The following is a 24,183-nucleotide window of genomic DNA, read 5'->3' as shown; positions in this document are numbered from 1 at the left end:
TGTGGTTATTGCTGTTAGTGCACAAAAGAATGTGGTGAAGGAGCCCAGCCTGTGGTGAGGAGTGGGAGGCAGGGCAGCAGAGGAGCGCTGCCCTCTCTGGGCCGGCAAGTGTGAGATTTCAGGACCCAGCTATCATTAGGAGCAGCTCCAGTTCTCCCAGCCTGGGAGTTTAATCAAAGGGATACCAGCAGACCACCCAGGCAGGGGCCCCACCACGAACTGAACTGTGTGCTTTCAGTTGGCTCCCTCGCCAGCCATGCAGCAAGAACTGGGCCAGGCCTCCTGCAAATGTGCTAACAGACGGATGAGGGAGGGAGGAGACACTCTGTGCTCTTTACATTTTTCATTTAGATGGAGAGTGGGACAGAGCACCATTCATTTCTTTCATTTCTTTGCTCCTTACTCTGATAATTTACTGCTTAATCTACCAGAAGGATCTATCTGGGGTACTGAACTTTGGTTCACCGCAGTTAGTTGTTCACTCCTCATCTTTACACAAAGGAATTGTGCTATCACCCCTTCTGTTTCAGTAGCTACCGTCATAAAGATCCATGGTAGACCTCGAGTGAATCCCAGTTTCAGAAGTTCTGATTTGAAGGTGAAACTGGGAGAGACAGAGCAAAATCTTTGAGATGGTTACAAATGTTCTCTAGGATTGAGGCAGAGGACACCCAGTTTATCACAGGCATCAGCATTTGACTCTGGAAACTTTCTTCCTGCCTCCTAGCTTATCTGGACACGTGTGAATTACTGTACATTTGTGCTCTTTGATTTTGTGATCATTTACTAACTCTGCTTCCTTTGACTCTGCCTTCTTTCTTGGTAGAAAGAGTTGCACTCTTTTGTACCATATGCACTAATGTCCCTATTTCTTGAAAGAGAAAGGGGTAAATAGAAATAAGTATAAGCCCTTAGGTCAATGAGACCTTGGACAAGTTAGTTACCTGCCGTGGGCCTTGATTTCCTCAATTGTAAAACAGGGTAATTTTAGCATTAAGACTAATTCTGCCTCCTGGATCCTTTGCCTGTCTGCTCTGGGACCTAGCTCCAGTGGGTCCTGTGGGGTTCCCTAGCTCTTCTGTGTCTCTCAGGCTTTATTCTCCCATTGTCCTGAGTTTCCTGGCCTCTTAAAATACTCTTCCACCCCTTGCCTTCCCTGTCCTGCCAAACTTCTCACAAAGTAACATGCCCTTGCTGTCCCCAGTTCTACAATGTCCCTCCCCCACACTTATTTGTAGTCTGACTTCATCTATTAACATTTGTCCAGCTTTCTCTCAAGGTCACTGATGACCTTGGAATTGCTAGCTTTGGTCACCTGTTTTTAATCCTCATCCTCCTTCACCATGTGGCTCTATTATTGACACCTCCTACCAGAAAATTTCTTAGCTTCTCTGACCCTTTCATAATTCCTGTAAGAATTCCTTCCTTCTTCTTCCTCTTCTGAAAACTAGATTCCTTTTCAACATGGTTTAAAAAGCCATTGGCATATGACCTCAAGTATATAAAATAGCAGAGTGGCTCTGGTTGAAGAAAGTGAGGTGACCACTGGGCTCTGTGTGCCTTCACTCTTCATGGGTATCCCCCAATAGACCTCTGAGTTCTAAGCTGCAATCCTCAGAACCTTTTTCTCTGTGTGTAGTTTTTCCTGGGGTGAATTTTCTTTTCCTATAGCTCTATCTGGTACCACTTTGTGGATTTTTCCCAAATACTTATCTTTGGTTTGAACCTCTTTGTTGAGTGCTGGGTTCAGATTTCCCCCAAACTGCCTACTAGACATTTCCATCTAACTGTATTGCTCAGTGTCCAAACTATTGGATGTATTTTGAGCATATTTCAGAAATACTCAAAAAAATTGAACATATCTAAAACCTGTTTGTCCTCCTTCCTTTCTTCTCTGACTTGGCAATTCTGGGGATTTTGGTGTGGAGTTGTGATTTATCCATGTCTCTGTTTCCTCATTCTCTTTGCATCCAGGGAGTTGCCAAGTCTTATTCATTCTAATTACAGTGTCTCTGCTATATGTCTTCTCTATTTCACTTACATATCAACTGTCCTGCTGAAGGCCTTCATTATCTCTCAAATGGACAGCTGCAATTACCTCTTAAATGGTGTCCCAGCTAGCCTCCTCCTGCTCACCCTGTGTTTGCTCTAAAGGACTGTCTCTGAACCAAAGTACTGATCCTGATAATCCTCTGTTCAGGTATCTTGAGGGGACTTCATGCTGTGTATGATATGAAGCTCAAGCTATTAGATGTTATTCAAAGACTTTATTTAGAATCTGGCTCCAGGCTACTTCTGCTTGTCTTCATCCTGCACACAGGTTTTTGTGCAGCTCAGCTAGAGTTTCTGTTAGTCTTCATGCTTTAGTTTATGCCATCTTCTCAGGAGAGACGTTCTCTAGTCACCATGTCTACTGTCTGCATCTGTCCAGGCTCAGCATAAGTACCACTTCACTCACGTGCATCATGTGAGATGTGTCATCTCACTCTTTGCACCATGTATGTTAACACAGCTATCTCCTTTTTTAAGAGACAGTGAGCTCTTTGGGGGCATTGTCTTTTGCTGACTCAGACCTGACTCATGGACAGTACAGTTGGCCCTCTATATCCTTGGGTTCTGTCGGGTTAATAATGAAAATACTTTTTTAAGAACTCCATCTGTTCAAGGGCAAACACAACAAGGGGATTGGACTTTGATCACATGATAAAAGCGAGAGCACACAAGGAAGGGGTGAGGATAGGTAAGACACCTAAAAAACTAGCTAGCATTTCTTGCCCTTAACGCAGAGAAACTAAAGCAGATACCTTAAAAGCAACTGAGGCCAATAGGAAAAGGGGAACAGGAACTAGAGAAAAGGTTAGATCAAAAAGACTTAACCTAGAAGGTAACACACACGCACAGGAAATTAATGTGAGTCAGTGCCCTGTATAGCTATCCTTATCTCAACCAGCAAAAACCCTTGTTCCTTCCTATTATTGCTTATACACTCTCTACAACAAAATTAGAAATAAGGGCAAAATAGTTTCTGCTGGGTTTTGGGGGGGAGAGGGAGGGGGCGGAGTGGGTGGTAAGGGAGGGGGTGGGGGCAGGGGGGAGAAATGAACCAAGCCTTGTATGCACATATGCATAATAAAAGAAAAAGGAAAAAAAAAAAAGAACTCCATCTGTACTGAACATGAACAGTCTTATAAAAAATCACTATTCCCTCAACCATGAAGTGTAGCAACTATTTACACAGCATTTACATTGTAAGTAATCTCAAGATGACTTAAGGGATACAGGAGGAACCAGGTGCTGGTGGCTCACGCCTGTAATCCTAGCTACTTAGGAGGCAGAGATCAGGAAGAACACAGTTCAAAACTAGCCCATGCAAATAGTTTGCAAGACCCTATCTTGAAAAAAAAAAAAACACCATCATGAAAAAGGGCTGATGGAGTGGCTCAAGGTATAAAATCCTAGAACCACAAAAAAAAAAAAAAAAAAGGAAGGAAGAAAAGAATACATAGGTTATCTGCAAATATTATGACATGTTTAATAAAAGAGTTGATCATCTGCAGATTTTGCTCTCTGTAAGGGGCTCAGTCCTCTGTGGATGCCACAGGGTGACTACACTTAGTAAACATGCTCATTCTACTGGGCCAGAAGGTACTTAATTGAGAAAAGAACAATGCCCATTTTTTCACCATTTTTTCCACTGTGGTATATGGAATGAATTCAATACATACTTTTAATAGATAAATTGAACTCCCTGCTTCCCCAACCAGAAGTCTTCTTTCTGTTTGTGTGCTCCTTCAGCCCTTCATTAGTTATCCTCTAAACACATCTATTATAGTAATTTTGCATTTCTTCTTGCTTGTGTGACTATAAACCACATGATGGCAGTTCTTTCTAGACCACCACTCAGCACAGAACCTTATGCTTGGTACATGAAAGAGTTTCTCTTGTGTATTTGGTATGTTTTTATATTCTCTTTAAAGAGTAATGCACTTCCTGCGTTTTCATTGATAATACCACACCTGCCATTCACACTGAAGCACAGCAGCTGATATTAGTAAGATGCCTACTTTATCCGAGACACTATGCTAAGAACTTATGTACGTTTTCTCTTCCCCCCATGGAGATGAAGAAATAGAAGCTGGTAGGATAAATGATTCTGCTAAAGTTACACAAATGGCAAGTGACTGTACCAGGCAGGACTCAAACCAGGTCTTTCTGACTTCATGTTCTTTACCTTGGTGTTTTCTGCCTCTTTTTCTTTGAGTTGGGACTCAGGTCTCTCATCAGACTAAAATGAGCATAACACTATTCTTGGTTTTTCATGTGACACTGCTGCAGAATTATAGCCAATCCTGTGCTGGAGCCTGCACAGAGATTGAAAATTGAACTTCCTCTCTATTTTCATGATTTGAAATGCCTCTGCCCTTCCTGAAGCAGGTTGAGAAACATGTGGCTCTGTCTAGATGACCTGATGACCAGTTACTTACTGAGTGAACTCTTCATCGTATTATTCCATGGTACAGTCATCTGACTCTTTTGAGCAGGCAAAATTCAGCCTGGCTAATTATCGAGATGCAATTGGTGATGAGTCTACTAACCATGGTGGCAGCAGCTCCCATCAGCTCACAAAAATCGAATCCATAAACTGCAAACACTGCAAAGAGATTTGGCCATCTTGTCAGGTTTAGTTTCCCAGGAATGTCTTTGGCAAATATTGATCTGGAACTCTTACTGGATTTTGAAATACTAAATATATGTGTGTATATGTATATACATATATATGTATATTTTGTATATATATATATGTATACTTTGTGTAAATGATGAAGTTCAACAGAGAGGGAGGCTGTGCCAAGAGAATATAGTACTGAGGTATTGGTGCTGTAGAGCTTCTCTGCTTTTCCTAACTCCTTTCAAAATATGATTAATATGGTAACCCTCCCCTCCTGGTGATTGGAGTATAAATTTGAGGTTCATTTTTATCAGCATCCAGAAATTGAGAAAGGTGTGTTTATTGGCTGTAGCTAATGATTTAATAGATACTCATGGGGCACCATTGAAAGTATTGAGAGAACAATGTTTAAGGATGATTCTTTTCATGTCCTTAACTAAATAGGTTCTCTAATATTTCTCCAGTTGTGAATATCTTGTAATAAGTGCATAACTGGCACTTTAGCTTTTTGTTGTCCTTGATCTTTAGTGGAACCAATGCTGGTATTTCCTATTCAAGGATTACTTTTGCTTTAGGGACATATACTGAAACAAGCAAGAGGAAGTAGCCACCACATTTCCCTATTCTGGATCACTCAGAGCCCCATGGCTGGGGGGAATGAAAGCTACCATGGCATGTTCAATTGACCCAGTCATACTCTGATGAGCTTTTGTGTACCCATACCACAGAGAATGTTACTCTCAAATAATATCAAGGTAGTTCTGAGGTCAATGTGAATGCAGACAGAAAAAACTTATCTGTCTGCATATCAATCCAAGTGATCCCTTTGAAACGGTAATGAAAACTATATTCTTCCTTCTGAAAAAAATGTGCAAATTTAGAAATTTGCATTCTGTTCCAAAGGGTTCATACACATCCCCTAGGTCTTGGTTTCTCTCTCTCTCAGTAAGACTGGGGTTTGAATTCGGGGCTTCACTCTTACAAAGCAGGCACTCTACCACTTGAGCCACACCTCTGGTCCCTTTTACTCTGGTTATTTTGGAGATGGGGGTCTCATGAACTATTTGCCCAAGCTGACCTCAAACCTCAATCTTCCCAATCTTAGCCTCCCAAGTAGCTAGAATTACAGGTGTGAGCCACTAGCAGCTGGCCCCCACGTGTCTCTCTTAATGCCCTATGGACACTTGATCTCCAGGTTTAGAACCCCTGAAAACCTTAAGGGTATATATAGCCATTAATATCAATACCTTGTTTCAAGTTCAGATCTGTGATCATCTTTGCTTCACACATTTTTTGTGTATTTCAGTGATATTTGACATTAGACTGTCATCTCTATAAAGGCAAGAATTTGGTTTTCATTGTTCTTCCTCACTGCTCAAAAGAATGCCAAGTCCAAACAAAGTAGGTGCCTGATAAGTATTAGTTTGAATTAATCTTGAAATAATCTTGTGAAACACCATCTCTAGACCTCCTTAAATAAGAAATGCAAGATTTTTATGAACCATGCTATGAGGAGGAAATTGAGCTATGTAAGAAAAGCCACCCTAGGAGTGCTATGCCATGACTTAGTGCATGTTAAGCTATTATTAACTAAATGTTCGATATTGAATTTCCATTTCTATTTTGATAAATAGGGTTCATGAAATTGCAAACAGCCTATGAACCTGAGTTTAGTTTGAGTGAATCACAAATGGTTTGCTAGGCCTTTTTTAGTTTCAGTGCAATGAAGAAATAATATAATGTATTTATTGTTGCTGACAGGGAACAAAATCTGTATGCCAAAGCTATTATTTCATTCTTTTAAGAACATTGCCCATGGCTTCAAGACCAGGCAGAATTTGTCTCTAAAATTATGAAGGTACCAGCAAGAGCAACACTTATCTCTCACTCTACTCGCTGGTTATTTTATTTTCTTTAATTCTAGTGCAATCTCACTCTTGTGGTCTATGCAAAAGGTGGTTCCAAATTACCTCCTTTTGGAACCACCTTTTGCATAGCCTTCCAGTGACATTAACCACTTTTCTATTTACTGGTAAAATTAACTGATAACTAGAGAGAGAGTGTGTGTGTGTGTGTGTGTGTGTGTGTGTGTGTATGGTGTTGGGGATTGAACCTAGGCCTCGTGCATACTAGGAGAGCACTCTGCCACTGAGCTACATGCCCTTACCCCGTTTTATAAAAGGACTTGAGCATCCTTGGATGCTCTGAAGGTTTGTATCTTAAGGTTGTGGAACCAGTCTTCTATGGATACCAAGGGAATGTGAGGAGCATTTGTGCTTACCAGGCCAAGCTCTTAACGATGGAACCGTGATGGAGCAGTGAGTGGGATACAGATCCAGACCTAAAGCAGTTTGTAATTTAGTAGGTGAAATAGGAAAATAAATCTGCATTTATAATATAAACATGGAATGAAGCTTCTACAACCATACCACTTTGATCTTGAAGCAATCGAATGGACCTTTTATAGCTGAAAGAGATTCTTTATGAGAAATAAATTTGACTTTAGAATTAAAGCACAATATGGTAGTGATAGCACATGCAAGAGGCTTCTGATTTTTCTGTTTCTATGGCAGGGCTAATCCCTACCTCTCCTAGCACAGCTTTGTGTATTTGCTGGTCATATTTTTCTCAGCAGCAATGATAAACCTTGGAACTATGTTAAAAAAGATCAAAGTTATATACAAACCTCCATGCTCTTGTCAGAGGAGAGTTTTGCCACTACCTGTAGACAGACCATGCATGATAAAGTGCGGAATGCTGCTGTCTTCTGTACTGGAGAGTGTCTTAAGCTTAAGCGATTGTCATAGCACACCACACAGAGCATGCATGCACAGAGGCAGATGCTGCTTAACGACAGGTCTGGTGAAAAACTTGAGGGCTCACATTGGGACACACATTTTCATTAACCTGTGTAGCCTTTTCAAATATCTACTGAAAACCTCACCGTCTCTAAAACCTCACCGTCAGTTTGTTTGAACTCATTTTTCTGTGGTGAAGCTGCAGGTTCCTGTACACATGTTCCTAAACACCAACCAGAGAGAGCTGCGGCTAGAATCCAGAATTCACCACCTCAAGGTTCAGGAGAAGATGCCCAGAGAGGATCTTACAGGAAAATCCTTCTCTTAATTATGTAATATTTTGCCTCTAAACTCCCAAGCCTAAATCTAGTTTTGGTGAATTGGGCTAGACAGTGTGTGATCCGTTGTCTTCTTTGCCCTAAAGCCTGAATTTAGGCATCTGTCCTGCATAGCTAGCCCCCAGACTCACCCTCACATCTTGATTTCTTAAATCAGTTTACTGTTAAAGAGAGACATAGAAAAATAAATATAAGGAAAGACACATTTCCCCATAGGTCCTTAGAACAAAACTGGCTTCAGATGTCCACTTTTTGACCTTCCATTTTTAAAATGGCAGGTAGCTCCATCTTGCTTTACCAACTTCGTGGGAAGATATCCAAAAGAGGACATATCCCAAAAGAGATCATAAGCAATGAACACATGAACTCAAGAGCTTTTATAGTTAGGTAACAAACCCTATTCTCCAATTCTAAGGCCCAGCTCTCCTCCTTTACAAGAACTGTCCTGCATCCCAGCCTTATTCCCTCTCACCTGTCCTGACTCTTGACTGACTGTTGCCCCTTTCAACTCATGCCAGAAAATAGCACCAGCTTTACCTGCCTTAACCACTATTCTTATATAGCACCACTTTGTTCTGTCGGAATCCTTGATAAGCTTACTCCTGTGTACCAGAGCAAGGGCAGAATATAGTCTGGCATTCGAGGCCCTTCCCAAGCTATTTTTCTGTCTGTTCCTATCTTCTATCACCCTATGTTTCACCAAATTAAGCCTTACATTTCTCAGACATTATTCCTGCTTATCTGTCTACTCTGCAGTTTTTCTTTCCTTTTGGATCCAACTCAAATGCCTTCTTATGACTACCACACTCTGTGAAGGTCTTATATACTGCTTTTTGTCTAGGGGTCTTTTCTCCTCTACTAGATTATAAATTCTTATAGGGCTTGAGGGCAAAGGCCACATTTTTCTCTGTATGTACCTTCATACTTTACTGAAGGGTGTGCCGATATTGGGCACAGTGATTCTTTGTTGAATTATCTTTGAAGTTTGAACTTCTTTTGAGCATTCAGGACTGCAAGCAATTCTAGAGCATGCAACCACAGCAAGGGTGATCTAGTTAGACCTGTCCCTAGACCCTCTGAATACCGAAAGTTATCCCCATTCATGTGGGTGAATGGGGATATATTCTGGAAATCCATCAGGGCAATTCTATGATATTTTAATTATAATACTGGCAGCAGTACTACTTTTAGTCAACAGCAATAACAAGCATTAATGCTTGGGCAGGCCAGGCACCGGAAATTGGCCTCCTCCTCTGTTTCTCCTTCCCTCTTTTCAATCCATCACCTGTATTTATTCCTGCTGTAATTTAAACACCTGTCTAGATGGAATGCATGCAATGTATCCCTACCCCACACATTCAGATATTTGCTCACCTGCCTTATTCAGAAGACTTCCTCTAAAATAAATATTGTTTTGGTACTAAAAGAAAAAATGTACTGAGATCACCATGGCAGTGGACATGAGGCAGGGAATGGGAGTGGAACATCTGGATAAGCTGCTCCAGGAGAGTGGGAGCAGAGAAAGAGGTGGTGGAGGAGGAGGTGGAAGAGAAGAGCAAGGGGTGAAACATCTGCCAAGCAGGCCCCAAGGCTTAGGGGGAGGTGGGATCCAGTAACCAGATTTCCCATAGGCAATCATTCACTTAGCTAACCAGCCAAGAAAGAAAGGCAGGGGTGGAGGCATATGTAACAAGCTGATTACTTTTAGACTTAAGTGTCTTATTTTTTTTGTTTTAAATAACCACCATTTCTCATGGCAGCATAACAAGTACTCTTAGAATTTTCTGGGAAGTTTGTTCTAAATTGTTTTACCCAGTTTTGCATTCTAGGCATATTTAATGATTACTTATTTTAAAGTTTGAGCAACAACACTGAGAAACAGTAAAACCTTAAACTTCCTGATGGAATTATTTTCTCTTCTTGGTTTTCTTTATTGTTTTTATATATTGCACCACACCCCATCAAAGGCATTTCTGCTGTTTGTTGCAAGATCCCCTAAGCTTTATGGGAAGGAAAGGAAGCAGTGAAGGTTTTTCTTTGCTGTTTTCTGCTGTCATTTTCTACTGTCTCCTATAAAACAAGTGTTTCTCAAACTTTACAAGGCAAGTGAGTTGACTATGGAGTTGTTAAATGCAGATTTTGGTTCACTTGGGCTGGGTTGGGTTGAGAGTCTGCATTTTGAACAAGTTCTCAGGAGTGCAGATGCTGTTGGTTCACAGACTTGAGCTATATGTAGAAGTCTCAATGGTACAAGGCAGTGAGAGTAATACAGTGGTGAAGCTATAAGGTTGAGTGTGCTTGCCTTCAGAAGACCAGGAATTAAATCCAGAGACTAACACGTGACATTTGTTCTTAAGCAAGTTATTTTACCTCCCAATCTCAGTTTCCCTATCTGTCTTTAAGATTAAACAAGTTAATACATCTATAACGTGCTAGGAGTATGCCTGAGACAAACTGTTTATTAAATTTAGCCATTGTTAATGTTAATATGATTTTGTTATTACAGCTATTTAGTGGAATCTGAAAAATATCATATTTGCCTCAAATTGATTATGGTACAACATCTTAAGGGTCCAAACACAGACTTATAATGTTCTTATATGTTTATGGAGCCTTTTGCACATAAGAATGTTGATATTCATTGTCACTTGAGCATGTTCTTTGAGTCATAGTTCCCATAATGAAATGGGTTTTAAACTATCCTCTTTTTGTCCCCTCAACCCCTTTATGACAAATGCCATGAATTAGTGAGTTGTCCAGGCTACAGTTTAGTAGCATATATTCTACTTATTAGCCCAGGGACACCAGCTTGGCCCAATGGCTATGACTTTAACTGTAATAAAAATGATGATGATGATGATGATTTTTATGAATGCTATCTTTTTATGTACTGTAAGGCTGTCCTTTAAAAAAATTTTAGCAGTGTTTATTATATTGCATGTCTAGTATGCATAAGGGCCGTTTCTTTCCATCTGATCAAATCTTATTTTGTTATATTACCTGGAGAAATGTAGATGGACGAAGAAGCAGATGCAGCATAGTGATACTGTATTTGTCACTGTTCTCTCTGGTTAAGAGGAACCTATAGGTATGGCCTTAATTGGCTTATATAGTTTATTAAGATCTGACCCAATATTAGGAAATTTGCCTTGCTCTTAGGCCTTGCCTGGGCAAAACAGGCAGTACTAGGGCCAAAATTGATGCTTGGATCCATAATAATTCAGTGTTTTCTTCCGCCCATTCTGAAAAATACTGGGAAGCTGAAAAGAAGGACCAGAAGGTTTTTAGTTAATCTAGAGGTAACTTATGTGGAGCAGATGTTAGCCACATAGGAATATCTGTACCCACAGACTTAGCCTGATCTGGTTAAGGCTTTAGAGATTGTGCTGTCCACTAGCCACTAGCTACATCTTACACTTCTAAGTTCAAGTTTAAGTTTTTAAAATCCAATTACTTAGCCACATCAGCCACATTTCAAGTATTTAATAGTCACACATGGCTAGTAGCTGCTGTATTGGACAGTACAGAATATAGAACATTTTCACCATTAGAAACCATTGTATTAGATAATGCTCTTCTAGAGCAAAGATAGAAAATCATTTCATTTTCCTTGCCACTCTGATTGATTGGTGATAGTTGCTTGGAAAACTATATGAAGAAGACCCTGAGATCATGTTCAAGCTAGCCTCAGATGGTTTGATTAGCATTTTATGTTCTACAAAGACAGCTGGGATAAGGGATGGGAGCAGTAGTTGTGGTGTATGTGCTGAGTGTCTTCTAGACAAAACCACAGGGCTGTTTCTAGTCAATGGCTTGCCATTGAGTAGAATATTTAAAATAGAGGGGCAGGTTTTTATCATTTGGTAGAGACAAGAGTTTTTGTTTGCTTTTGTTTTGTTTTTATCAGGAAAACTTTTGGAGAGAAAGATAAGAAGCCTATAAAATTTTCTCATTCCTTATATAGCCTCTTATTTAAGTAGTAGTCAGAGCAAATTATCAATGATTCTTTGCTTTTGTGTAGAAAAAACTCACAATGGCTGCCAATTCTTGGTTTATTCACAAAATAAGGAATGAATGTTATGTGAATAAACAAAATCTACCAACAGCCCAAAATTAGTTACATGTCCATCCCATGTTTTACTCTACCTGCAATGGGACAATACTGATTGGGGCAAACACTCTGCCACTGAACTAAATCCCCAATCCCTGTTTTACTTTAATGTCCTCTGATGAGGGGTTAAAGAGTGAAAAATAAAATTTAATGGAAGGATGGAAAAGCTGGTATTGTTTTATCAGTTTTTGTATAATCACTATTTTCAGAATTTGAGCTCTGTATCTGATGACATTTTCAGAAATCTCTAACAGTCAAGGGTAGCTAGGATTGCTCCTACATCCTAACTAGAAAATGGATTTTAAAACAAGAGTACAAGGTCTGCAACTGTTATTTGGTTTTGAGTAATAACCTCATCTGTTAAGTGGGGTGTTAAATGTCTACCTCCATGAGTAATGGGTAAAGAGTAAGTGAGATATAGAACCTAGAGTGCCTGACACCACTACTGTAAGGACTCAGATGTTTAAACCACATTATTTGAAAGAAGTATACCACATGCACTTGGAACCAAACACTGTTAGGTTTTCCTTTCTTTTCTTTTTCAATTAGGATATATTTATTGTACAGGGGGATTCATTGTGACAATTCTGAATAGCCTTACATTGTACATTGGTTAGATCATCCCCACCTCACTTAAAGCAATTGCAAGAAGTTTCATTGTTCAATTTTGTATATGTGTATGAAGCCCATCAACCTTATTCCCTCACCTTCATCTTCTCCATTCACCCTCTCTCCTCCCACAAGCACCCCCACACACTGTACCTATTTTACAGTCCTGTCTTTCATTATTAATTCCAAAGTCAGTGTTCAAAGGGGTTTCTTAAAGTATCTGCACTGTGAGTATACTTTACTTTGGTCAGTTCCATGCCTTCCATTACTCTTCCTTACCCCTTCGACTCCTACTCACCATTATTCAACAGCTTTCAGTACATATTGTTTTGTCCTCTATCTGCACAGATGTTAAGTATTTTGATATTGTTGACTCTATCATTCTCTTTTCCTTTCCCTTCTCTCCCATTAAAAAAAAGTCCCTTAGAGTAGTTCCAGTATTACCAGTATGTCAAACACTATTTTGATCTTGGCCTTGCCATTTCCTAAGTGTGTGCCTTATCTAGTCATTTAGTTTCTCTAGACTTTAGTTTCCTCTTTGGTAAAATGGGTAGCAATAGAACTTATTTCACAGGCATCATTCAGGGTTAAGTGAGAAAGTGCACATCAAGGACATCTAAAACTTGTTCAGTAAGTGTTAACTGTTAAGATATAAATGCTGATGTTAGATTCGGGGCAGCCCTGCCAAAGACAGAAGATTACCCAGTATGCTCTCTCCTCTATTTTCCGTGCAAACCACACCCTTTGTTCTAAGCATGGTAAAACACGCACATTTTATTTGTTGTTTTTCCGCTACAAATCATTATTGAGCCCCCTTTATTAAGTTTTTGGTAAAGACCTATCTTACAGCTGCAAGATCATGTCTGATTTAAAAGGCCTAGTGTTTAAGTCCATCGAGCAGGGCAGGGTAGAGGGTATCCCACACCCCAGCCTCAACAGCCACCACAGACTGCTCCTGAGCCTCTGGAAAACAGCCCTCTGTACCAGAGAAGTACTTTTGAGTCCTTTAGAAAACAGACCTTACAGACTTCTATAACTAGGAAGGAAACAGTATACTGTTGGTAAAAATGGCTTTTTCAGAATTTTCAGATTGAAATTAAAGTCTTTCACTTGTAAATGTCAAGAGCATTTTCCTTGCAATTTACGTCTGCTTGGTTATTTAAATCGCTTTTCTCTGGCAGCTTGAGCTCTAAGCTTTGCACTCAGCTTTGTGTCTTCCTCTTTTCAATGTCTCTCTGCATCTTATTTTGAAATGCTTCTCCCAGCTATTCTTTCTTCTTTGATCCAGTACCAGGGCCCAGGTTTTATGCTTATCACCTCACAGCTGCATTTGTCATAACAACTTTTTAAAAACGTTTGGGATTATTAAAATAATACATGCCCAATAGAGAAAACATGGAGAATGTAGACTAAGTATGAGAAGGAAAACAAGTCACCACTCAGAAATAGGTGCTATGTATTCTTCTGGATTTTTACTTTCAGTCACTTAGGAGTGTGTGTCTGTATATATGTTTATTTTAAAGAAAATTTGGATCTACTCTATTACCTTCATAGTGATTTTTACTATCATGATTTTTTTTCTTGAGCTATCAATATGTTCGTATGTCATTCTTTCTCAAAAAATACTAATATGTAAATAATATTCTCTTACCTGGATAGAGCAAAATTTTAAACCATTGCTAGCCATTTAGACCTTCTTTTTCAACATTAAAAATAATGCTTACTTTTTGGTATCTGTTCACAGTGAACTGTGGTAAGAATATGGACTTTGGAACTCCAGATACAGTGACTCAAATCTTAGTTCTGCCAATTCTTCTGTGTAGTCCCGAACCTCAGTTTCCTTCTTCATAAAATGAAAGTTATAATTTTGCTTATTATCAGACCTGTGTTAATTTACATGAGATGTATGTAATGCACTTGTTTACACAGAACTTGGCACAGAATTCTAATGCATATTAACGCTATTATAATTGTCACTGTCATTAATCATCTGCAATTTTTTTCACATAGTTCCTTGAAGCCAGATCACAGCACCAAACCATGTGAATATTATATTTTAATGACATACTACCAAATTGGTTTCTAGAAAGGCTTTATCAATTTATAGTCACACAAGTGGTACTACAAGTACCTATCTAATCTCATCCCTTTGCCATTATTGGATGCTATCTCTTGTATTATTGTATTGCAATGTGGCACACAAAAATTCTGTCCTATAACTTGTATTCTTTGTAACTTGCATTTATTTCTTATAATTTACATTTACCAATGGGAATAACTAGTTTAAAATGCTTACTTGGCTTAATCATATTTCCTTCTGTGTAAATTATTTGTGAAGTCATGCCCATTTTTCTTGACTGGCCATCTTTTTTCTTTCTGAGTTCTTTGTATAATTATTATTTACAACTAAGGTTTACTGAGCACTTATAATTTTCATAGTAGGAAATAAGGGCCAGAACGGCAATCAGATTGGCTTCAGTTGTTCAAACGTTGCCTGGCACAGAGTAACCCTCAGTAAATCCTTATTGTTTTTGTTATTCATCTTCACTTTCCCCAGCACCTAACATAGCCCATGGTCTTGCACATAGTAGGAGCAGAACAGTACTTTACATGAACTTTTATTGATGCTACCTGCTCTCACCTCTGCTCTGTGTGAGGTCAGCCTTTCCTGCATGTCTTTGTTGAAGCCACTACTTCAGCTTAGATGAGTCAGCATCTCTTGGGCTTTATTCAATTGTTCTCATATGCTGTTCATGACACTTTTCTAAAACTCTGTAAATCAGGTTATTTCCTTCATTTCATTTGTAGGTAACAAACTTGAATTTGGCAGGTGGCATCATAAACAGAAGCAGTACTTCAACTCCCCCCACCCTCCGACCAGTCATCAGTCCTAGTGGTCCAACATGGTCGATACAGTCAGACCCCCACGCTCCTGAGAACCCCTCAACACCCCCTGGAGGCAGGTATGTGAAGGGCCCTCGCTCCATCACTTGGGTTGCACAGGGCTGGCCTGGGTCCCAGGAAAGCCATCCCACATTGCATTCCACACGAAGGTACTAGCAAGGAAGCTGCCCTTTCCTCACCTGCTCACATCCTCTGGCACCTGAGTAAAGTGGCTTACTTTATTTGTAAGGTGGTGTTCAGGAAAACCAAATGAAAAGCAAATTTCTGAGGTAGTTAAGAAAATCACATCTGGGTGAAAGAGCAAAAACTGATACTATATTCAGTCCTTGCCTCTAGGCAGCATTTTGGTGCACTGAGCTTTGACTCTCACTCTAGCCTCCTAGTTCTTTTTTGTACCTTGCACTGCACCTGAACTACCTTGTGCCTCGGTAACTTTCTTTTGAAGCACATGTTTGTTTTTATGTTTCCACACACTGGGTTATATAATTAAATTCAGACAGCCTTCTGGTATAATGTTCTTTTGGGGAGAAGGAAGTTGCCTTTATGTAGTTAAGAGAAGTGATGGGGGAAAAAATCCAAATTGACTCCGCCCAAGTAGTAAGCAGGTTCTGAACTCTAAAGGAAACTGCTGTGTTGAATTTGGGTTTCACTCCAGTTTTAAGTACCCCTATATAAAAAAATGTAAGACAGAGGTTCCCAAATATAAAATAACTGGTTCACATTCTTCAAATATTTCAGTGGCATAAGAGACAAAGAAAGGTGTAGAGTTCTTCCAGGTAAAAATTAAAGAGACAACATACCTAAATGCAAAATGTCATCTTTGCTTGATCCCCGATCTGGAGGGGAGAAGTGCTAGAAAGAACAATATTGGGACAGTTGACAAGTTGGAATATAGATTATAGATTGTTTAAGGTATTGTATCTGAACTATTGTGTCAGATACACAATGTATTACATTTAATGAATTTAATTTAAGAAGGGAAGGGGTTCCTAACATACTTCACTTTGGTGGCTGTTGAGTATGAACTAAATTGTATTGTCTCTGAGTCAGGTGAGCTTTTGAGAAATGTGACTATTACAGTGAAGACTCTGATCACTGAGAGTCTGTTTCCTCCAAATAAAGAAGCTGGGCCACAGATGTCCCCCACCCTGTAGGTACTTCTGGCCTCTGCCTTTTCTGTGCTGCCTTGCTCTAGGCTTGGAAGGGAAGACCCAAGACCCAGGCATGGAAGAAATACCTAATTGTTGTTGAAATATCTGTTGGCAGAATTATTACTTAAGGAGCTAATTTGGGAACCAGAAACTGCCCAGGAAGCAACATAAACATAAGCACATTACATCATGCTCTGGTACAGTGTCTTTCATACCAGTGATCATTGTAGTTGGGGTTAAAACAATCTTCTTATTTGAGAATTGTGAAGAGTTGGAGACCAAGAGGCAGGGGTTTTTGAGACAGGACATCCTCCACACAGTTCTCCTCACAGGAAAAATCTGTTGTTTGGTGATTTACAATCTACAGAGTTAGCCACATTCCTGAAACATAAGTCGTAAAAAGGAAATTCTGTTTATACCATAGAGCTTTATTTTCCACATAAAATGTTTCCAAATATTCCATTTTCATATTAAAATCAGCCTTTTTCCTAAGAACATTCTCACTACCATCGTGGATGTTCTATCTGTTTGACAAGGCTCCAGGCATTTTCCATTCTGTAAACAAAATGTCCAAAGTACACATTTTGGAGAGGTAGAGTTTTAGCACTTTTTATACTTATAGATGGAAGGAAGGGGAAAAACCTTTAGTAAAAATTATGGCTGAAGATAGAGCTTTCTATTGGTAGCACCTGTTAGTGCTGAGATAAAAGATGACTGAGGTCTGTCAAGGTTAGAACCTGGACCTAGAGTTCAGCATTGAGAGTGACCTCCAGTCAGGCTGCCTTAGCATAGCATATTATACAGCTCCCTCCAGAGCCAGTGTAGCCAAAACCTAACCCCCATGAAGTCCTCTGGTCTTTTTCTTTTGACTTAGTTGTGCTAAGCCCTCTACTTTTCCTCCTTTTTAAGGTCCAGTTCTCAGGTTCCATTTTAGTTCAGGGGAGCCCTGGGAAATCTCCAGTGGCCCCTGGGTAACCTCTGTTTGCCAGGACAGCTGGAAGCTTAAGAATTCCACTTCCAAGTAGAATTCCCAGTGGTATCCACCCTGGAGCAGTTCTCAGGTTCTTCTAGACCTGGCTATGTTGTGGCCCCAGCCAGAAGTCTTCTGCACAGTCCTGAGTCCTGATTTTCACTTCTACCTGCTAAATCACTGTTTGGTGAATATTTATTTAGTTTCTTGTTGTTCCTCCTTTGTAGTAAGAGTGACTAAGTTCAATGAATATGGGATTCATAACTTAGAGATGTGAGTTTTATTATTGGTTTTGAGACCAAGTGACCTTAAGCTTATTCATTTAATCTTTTTATTGGTTAGCATACTTCCATATAAACTGGCCTGTTTTGAGAGCTTTTGCATTGCCTTTGAAGCACTTTGATCTCCCTGAAAGTGGGGGCTGAGTAAATAAAAGGTACTCTTACTAGTTTTTCTATAATAGCAGCAATGGATTCCAGTGCTGATAAACTCTGCTAATTCACTAAACCAGAAGCTGCCCTGGAAACTATCATAAGATATAAAGAGATTCCCATTGCTGGCTGTACTTTTCATCTCTGCGTGTTGGAGAATTCAGTGACTTGGTAGCCACAGGAATGAAAACTGGTGACTCACAAGAACTCTGCAAATAGTGTTATTTTTCATTTCCCCATGGCGTTGCTATTGTTCTCAATTTTATGGATCACTCAAGTTTTCACCAGACAACCTTGTTCTTCCCCCGCTATTGGAAACCATTCCAAATGTAGCCTCAGGGCTGTCGTCTCCCATTGGGTCAGTGTGAGCTCAGACCAACTCCTCAAATCCCCTGGTTCCTTTGGTCTGTCTGGAGTCCCTGCTCAGGCTTTGTTGTGGGAGAGGAAGGCAAAGAGCCCACAACTTGCCCAGACAGTCTGAGGCCTGGCCCTGCAGCTTGCAGTTCCCTAGACACTCTGGAGTTGGACTTGGCCAGCCATTCCTCTGTTGTTACTTTTCAGAGGTAATAAGTGAGATTAATTGCAGGCCATTCTCCAGAAAAGAGAGTAGTTAGGGCCAAATGCAGTCACATGGGTAGAAGCCTGAGGTGTGCCCCCAGGCAAGACTGGCTTAGAATTACACAGCAGGGATTCCAGGATGTAGGTACCACGTGTTTATGACCTCTTTTTTTTTTTTTTTTTTTTCTCAAGCCATGTTTCCGGTCTCTAGATGCTGGTACCTGGCTATTTCAGCTTTTCTTTAGCCAATGAGAAAGGTTGGCTTTTTTCAAGCTGCCTTTTAATTATCCATTTTCTGGGCATGTGGGCAATCATTAGTAACTTAAGAGTTGATGTGCAAAGGCATCCCTTCATTACTGCCAGCCTTCTGTAGAACTGGACCACGCACATCAGGAAGGAGACCTTCTAGGTGAGGAGCACTTAGTGGGTGTGCAGAGTGCATTTTTCTTTGTGAGACCTGGAAGGGTTACTGTAAAGTCTTGGCTGCTACTTGGAATGATTTGGGAAGAACAGGGCCTCAGACAGCTTGGCAGGAACCTAAGGCCCTTGTTTTTTTCCACTCCAGCCCTTCCTTGTGGATCGAGCTGTCAGGGAATCCCACGAATGTCTGGCTTTCTCCCCTTTGCATGTTTTTCCAGAATTGTCATTGAATTATTTTTATCCATTTCTGGCATTTTCACACATGCATCCTGGTGATTTGTCTGTTCCTTGATATTGAAGGTAGGGTGAGTTGACAAAATAGCACAGCCAGAATTCATTCCTACTACCTTTTGTGACAGGACAGGCATTGTGGGCCTGGGCCGCTCAGCCTGACCAGCTCCTTCTCTCAAGTGAACATACTGAATTCTACCAAGAAATGGGAAATCTTGGAAATTTGGGACATTTTTGTTGTCACCTTATCCCTCTGTACTCTTACTCTTTAGTAATAGATCATAAAGAGTCTGGTATTCTGCTGTACATAATGGTTAAGAATTTATTTTTCAGATTCCAATTCTAGTTTCAGCTGGAGATTCGGGTCTCTGACTTCTCATCTTTTCATTTGCAGTCAGTCCTCGTTGCTAATTTCTTTTAGAAATCTGCAGTATGCATTTTCTTGATGATAGGCATTGTGGCAGATGCAGGAGGAGCCATCACTAGCACAGAGTAGGCCTGAATGGAGGCTGCATCTTTCATGTTCTCCGCAGAGGGTTTTGTGCTAGGTGGGGGCCAAGAGAAATTTAAGACATGGTGTTTGATCACTCCATCTGTGATGGAGAAGGAGGCATATGCACACAGCATCTAACAAAGGTCTAGATTTTAGGACACAGGCACTTAGAAGGAATATCAAGAAGAATACATATGATGTCAGTCCTCTCGAATGCTGTGTTGCAACATGGGTGATCTTTGAGGATAGTACACTAATGAAATGAGCCAGTTACAAAAGGATAAATAATATATAAGTCTACTCATAGGAAATATCTAAAGTAGCCAAGATCATAGAAACAGATAGTAGAAAGGTAGCTGGCAAGGGCCGAGGGAAGGGGAAAGGGAACTTAGTGTTTAATAGGTATAGGGTTTCAGGTTTGCAAGATGAAAATGTTCTAGAGATCTACTGTAGAACATTGTACTTAACACTCCTGAATGGTTAAGATGGTAAATAGAAAATTATGTGCTTTTCTTACTACAACAAAAACGTAGACTATGTAAGGATTTAAGTTCACAAAAATTGCTCTGTGACAAAATGGAAAGATTTTTGCGTACATTCTCTGTCTCCATGTAAGGGAATTGTTCTAAACTTGGTCCTTTAAATTCTCTTTAAAATTATGTCAACGTTATAGAAAATGGAACTAGGGATCCCTGGGAGGAAGAAGGCATGGTATATTGGAAAGGACTTAAGGGTTAGACAGACCTGGATTTGCCCTATAAAATATATGACCTTGAGTAAATTACTTAATTTCTCCAAACCATAATTTCCCCCCATCTTTTTTTTTAATGCACATAATAATACCTGCTTCACTAAGTTGTTAAAGATAAAATTGAGTTGTATATGTGAAAGCAGCCAACATAGTGCCTGATATGGGTGTAGATTCTAATAATTGTTAAGTTCCCTTAGCAGAAAAAAAAAAAAAAAGACGAAAGAAACAAACTTACAATTGAACTTGCCTGGGTTAGGTGTTGCTACATCACTCAGTTTAGTGCCTAGTTGAGATACAACCAGCCATCGCTTCTCTACAGTGTGGTGATGGAGCTAGACTGCAGAGCTGCCTCTCCAGCTGAGGATGGGAAGGCATCAGAGTGGAGCCAACAAGAGGCTCTTCCTTTCTTTCTGACCCCTTTGTTAAAGGATGACTTCTTTCTACACAGCAGGCCCTTTCTCTCCGCTATCTTCTGAATGTTGAAATTTCCATTGCAGCTAGATGTTCCAGCCAGTAAACACTCATATTTTCCATCCATCCTGGGGGTCGAGCTTTGGGAGAGTTTTTCTCTGGAGGAGTTTGGAGCTTATAATTTTGTACTTTATCCTGTTATATAAACAACACTCTTTAGCCAAAGAGCACAATCACAAAAAGAAACCACTTGGGAGGGGGGTTGCTAAAAATCCCCAACTCTTTCATGTTCTGTGTTCTTTAGAAGTGATATTTCACTCCTTATTCACCCTCTTTCTTTCCCATAAAAGAAAATTTACCTGACATTCATCCCCTTGATTCTTAACTCTCACTCTTCCTTTCCCAGAGTAAAACATTTTCCCCCAGCACAGGAGTGGAAAAGGCCTGCATGTCTATTTGAGATTCCTCTCTACTTTTTCATGCAGTCAGTCATATAACCTCTCAAGGGTTATACCCCGTGGCATTCAGGCTGTGTTGAAGAGTCTACAGCTCCTCAGTTACTAAAAGAGCTGAGTGCCAACACTGTTTGTCCCCAGACCAAGGTCAAGGGGGATGTCAGCAAACTCAGGAAATGTGTCCCAACAGCTGGTTGGACAGCATCCCAGGGTCTAGACTAACGATGTTTGTGAATTTAGGGCCTGGTATTAGAAGTGAAAAAAAGCGTATCTTTCTTATTCACAAACTTTGTATTGCCATTGCCAGTTTTTCCAGTTTAGTTTGCTTCCTTCACCACACCACACCCCTAAGTGGGTCCTCCTTTTATTACATTTCCTCAGGATGTACATGTGGGTACACAACCCTCCCCCCACCACACACACACTCATTAAGGGATGAGATTCTATCTTACTTAACTCTTCATTTTATAATTTTATTATCTACCTGAAATAGATGATAAATGTACAAAGCTGAATGAGATTACTTTTCTAGACTCCTTTTCTAGATCTTTTGGACAAATACCAAAATTTCATATGTTCAAGTCCCTCATGTAAAATGATGTAGTATTTGCATAGAATCTACACACAAAAACTTCTGTAGTAGAGATTATAGTATCTGACATGATTATTTAGATTACCTAACATGATGTAGTGCTACATAAATAGGTGTTGTACTGAAGTGTTTAAGAATGACAAGGAAAAACACCTGTGCATGTTGAGTAGACACATTTTAAAGAATATTTTTGATCCAAAGTTCACTGAATACTGCAGGTACAAAGGTCAGAACAGTATATTAGAGTTGTTTCACTTATAATTCAGTTTAATTCTCTCTTAATTTTATTTTTCATTATTAGTGTCTCTCCCTTGGGATTAACTTTTACCAGTCTTGAAAGAGCTCAGGAAGAATTACAGTGGTAAGGAAACACTCTGTTTTTCTCTCACTTCTGTTGAGAGACACTAATGAACCATTTTTGGATGCTCACACAGTACTAACAACTCATTTGGAAGGAAGGTCAGGCAGCTATCCTGAACCTTTAACCAAGGTGCTCATCTTACTCTCCTACCCTTCTTTCTGCTAAATGATGGTCAGCATATTACTGACCAAATGTAGCTAAAACATTGTTACTTTTAAAATAAAACAAAAAACAAAGTCTTTGAGTTTAAGAGGATAAAAGGAAAATAACTTATGTCCATGTTTTTAAAAAAGGAAACAATAATACTATATAGCACCTGAAAAGGAATAAAAAAGGAGAAAAGGTCTTCCCTCTCCTGCAGCCACTTTGAGGAGTAGTTTTGGTGTAGGTTTTGGTTGGTTTTATTTGTTTGTTTGTTTGATTTTTTTTTTTTTTTGGCAGTACTGGGGTTTGAACTCAGGACTTCACACTTTCTAGGCAAGTGCTGTACTACTTGAGACATGCCTCCAGCCCTTGGTTTAGGGTTCTTGTTCACTCTTAGTTCTCTTCCTTAAAAGAGAGAAATACAAAATTGGACTTGTTTGGAATTTGACATTTGCTACACCTACTGTAGAATCAGCAGGCCAGCATTCACACACCGTATCATGCAATATTATAACAGGGAAAGCAGTAATACCTAATCACAATAGTAAGGTTACATTATTCATATTTATTGTGAAGTAAGTATCTATATATTAAAATTTTGACTAAAGTGCCCCTAAAAACAGATAGCCAAAGAAAGCTAAACTTAAAAGATTATTTAAATATGGAGTCAATGTTCTTTGAGAAATGTGAGCAAGGCTCCTGGTGGAAGAGAGGCAGTATGGGAGAGCTTGGGATTCAAAATGTCACAGCATCTGGCAGGCTCAGATGTTCACGATAAGTAACAATAGAACTGTTGTCCTAATTGGGCTTCAGGGGCGGTAAAGGGATGGACAGTTCATGGTTTTCATGAATTTTCAGGCTAAGGCTTTATTAATTTGGCTTCAAAAACAGTAATCAATACCACACACACTTGGCCTGGATCTTAAAAGTAAGTTTTACTATCTTCCTGTGATGAGAGTGAAATATGGGTACTTCTTAATGATGTGACTAATAATTTAGAATTTAGGTGAGAAAACAGTCTTTCTGGCACAGCAGGTTTGGAAACTGTACAGGAGACTAGCAAATGAGATATATTTAAAGTCTAGAGGAAATCATGCAGTGCTCTTCTGCAACTGGGCTGCACCGGAGAAAGTCGAACAGATGAAAGCCCTTGCTGTATATTCAATGCTCTCCATATCTTGTAACCGCTTCAGCCCAACTCTGACATTTGAAATGTAAGCTCCAAAAGAGTTTTCTTACTCGTGAATATTTGGTGAATCTTTGGTGAATATTTCTTCACCAATATTTAGTAGATTGAAATATCTGAAAAACAGAGAAGATGAAACTGGTAAGAAGTAATGTTCTGGCTGGTAAATGGTTTCATTGATAGTTGTTAAAATAATATTATCCTCACCCCCCAAAGTTAATATGTAATTACCAAGTATCTTCTAACTGCCAGGTGCCAGACTGTGCTTTAAAGGAGGTATTAGACAGGGTTCCTATTCTAAAGAAGGAAAACCAGTAATCATTCATCACTAATGCAAGTGCTATTGTTAACTAGGAAGATTGCACTCAAATGAGGAGAGTTAAGAGGAGAAACTGATCACTCTGGTTGGAGAAGCTGGAAAAGATGTTGAAATTGGAATTTTAGGTTTCTAGTCCCAACTCCAGGGATTCCACATGTCAGGCCTCCCCCCAGTACACTAAATAAAGAGTAGCAGTGGTGAAGGCAGAGTAAGGAGGCTTATTACACAACACAGGCGCATCACAGGGGTAGGAAAAATAAGCCCGTCAGCTCATCTTTGGG

At 39.7% G+C, this 24,183-nt stretch overlaps 1 protein-coding gene across 20 annotated transcripts in view; it reads left to right on the top strand.

The window, feature by feature from the left end:
- The window catches only part of Ttll5 (tubulin tyrosine ligase like 5), a 264,716-nt gene that overhangs the window by 136,766 nt on the left and 103,767 nt on the right, over window positions 1-24,183 (top strand). For 19 of the 20 annotated variants that reach the window (XR_012446084.1, XM_074067497.1, XM_074067496.1 and 16 more), the window contains one exon: window positions 15,334-15,488. The exons of the other annotated variant lie outside the window; for it this stretch is intronic. Coding sequence is in view for 18 of the 19 variants with exons in the window: in XM_074067497.1 (XP_073923598.1) it covers window positions 15,334-15,488 (155 nt within the window). In the remaining variant the exon portion in view is untranslated. The remainder of the gene's footprint in view (window positions 1-15,333; window positions 15,489-24,183) is intronic. 20 annotated transcript variants of the gene reach the window in all.

The sequence above is a fragment of the Castor canadensis genome, chromosome 3 (assembly GCF_047511655.1).
Source record: "Castor canadensis chromosome 3, mCasCan1.hap1v2, whole genome shotgun sequence".
In the NCBI taxonomy this organism is placed as follows: Eukaryota; Metazoa; Chordata; class Mammalia; order Rodentia; family Castoridae; genus Castor; species Castor canadensis.
This window is presented reverse-complemented; position numbering and strand designations above follow the sequence as displayed.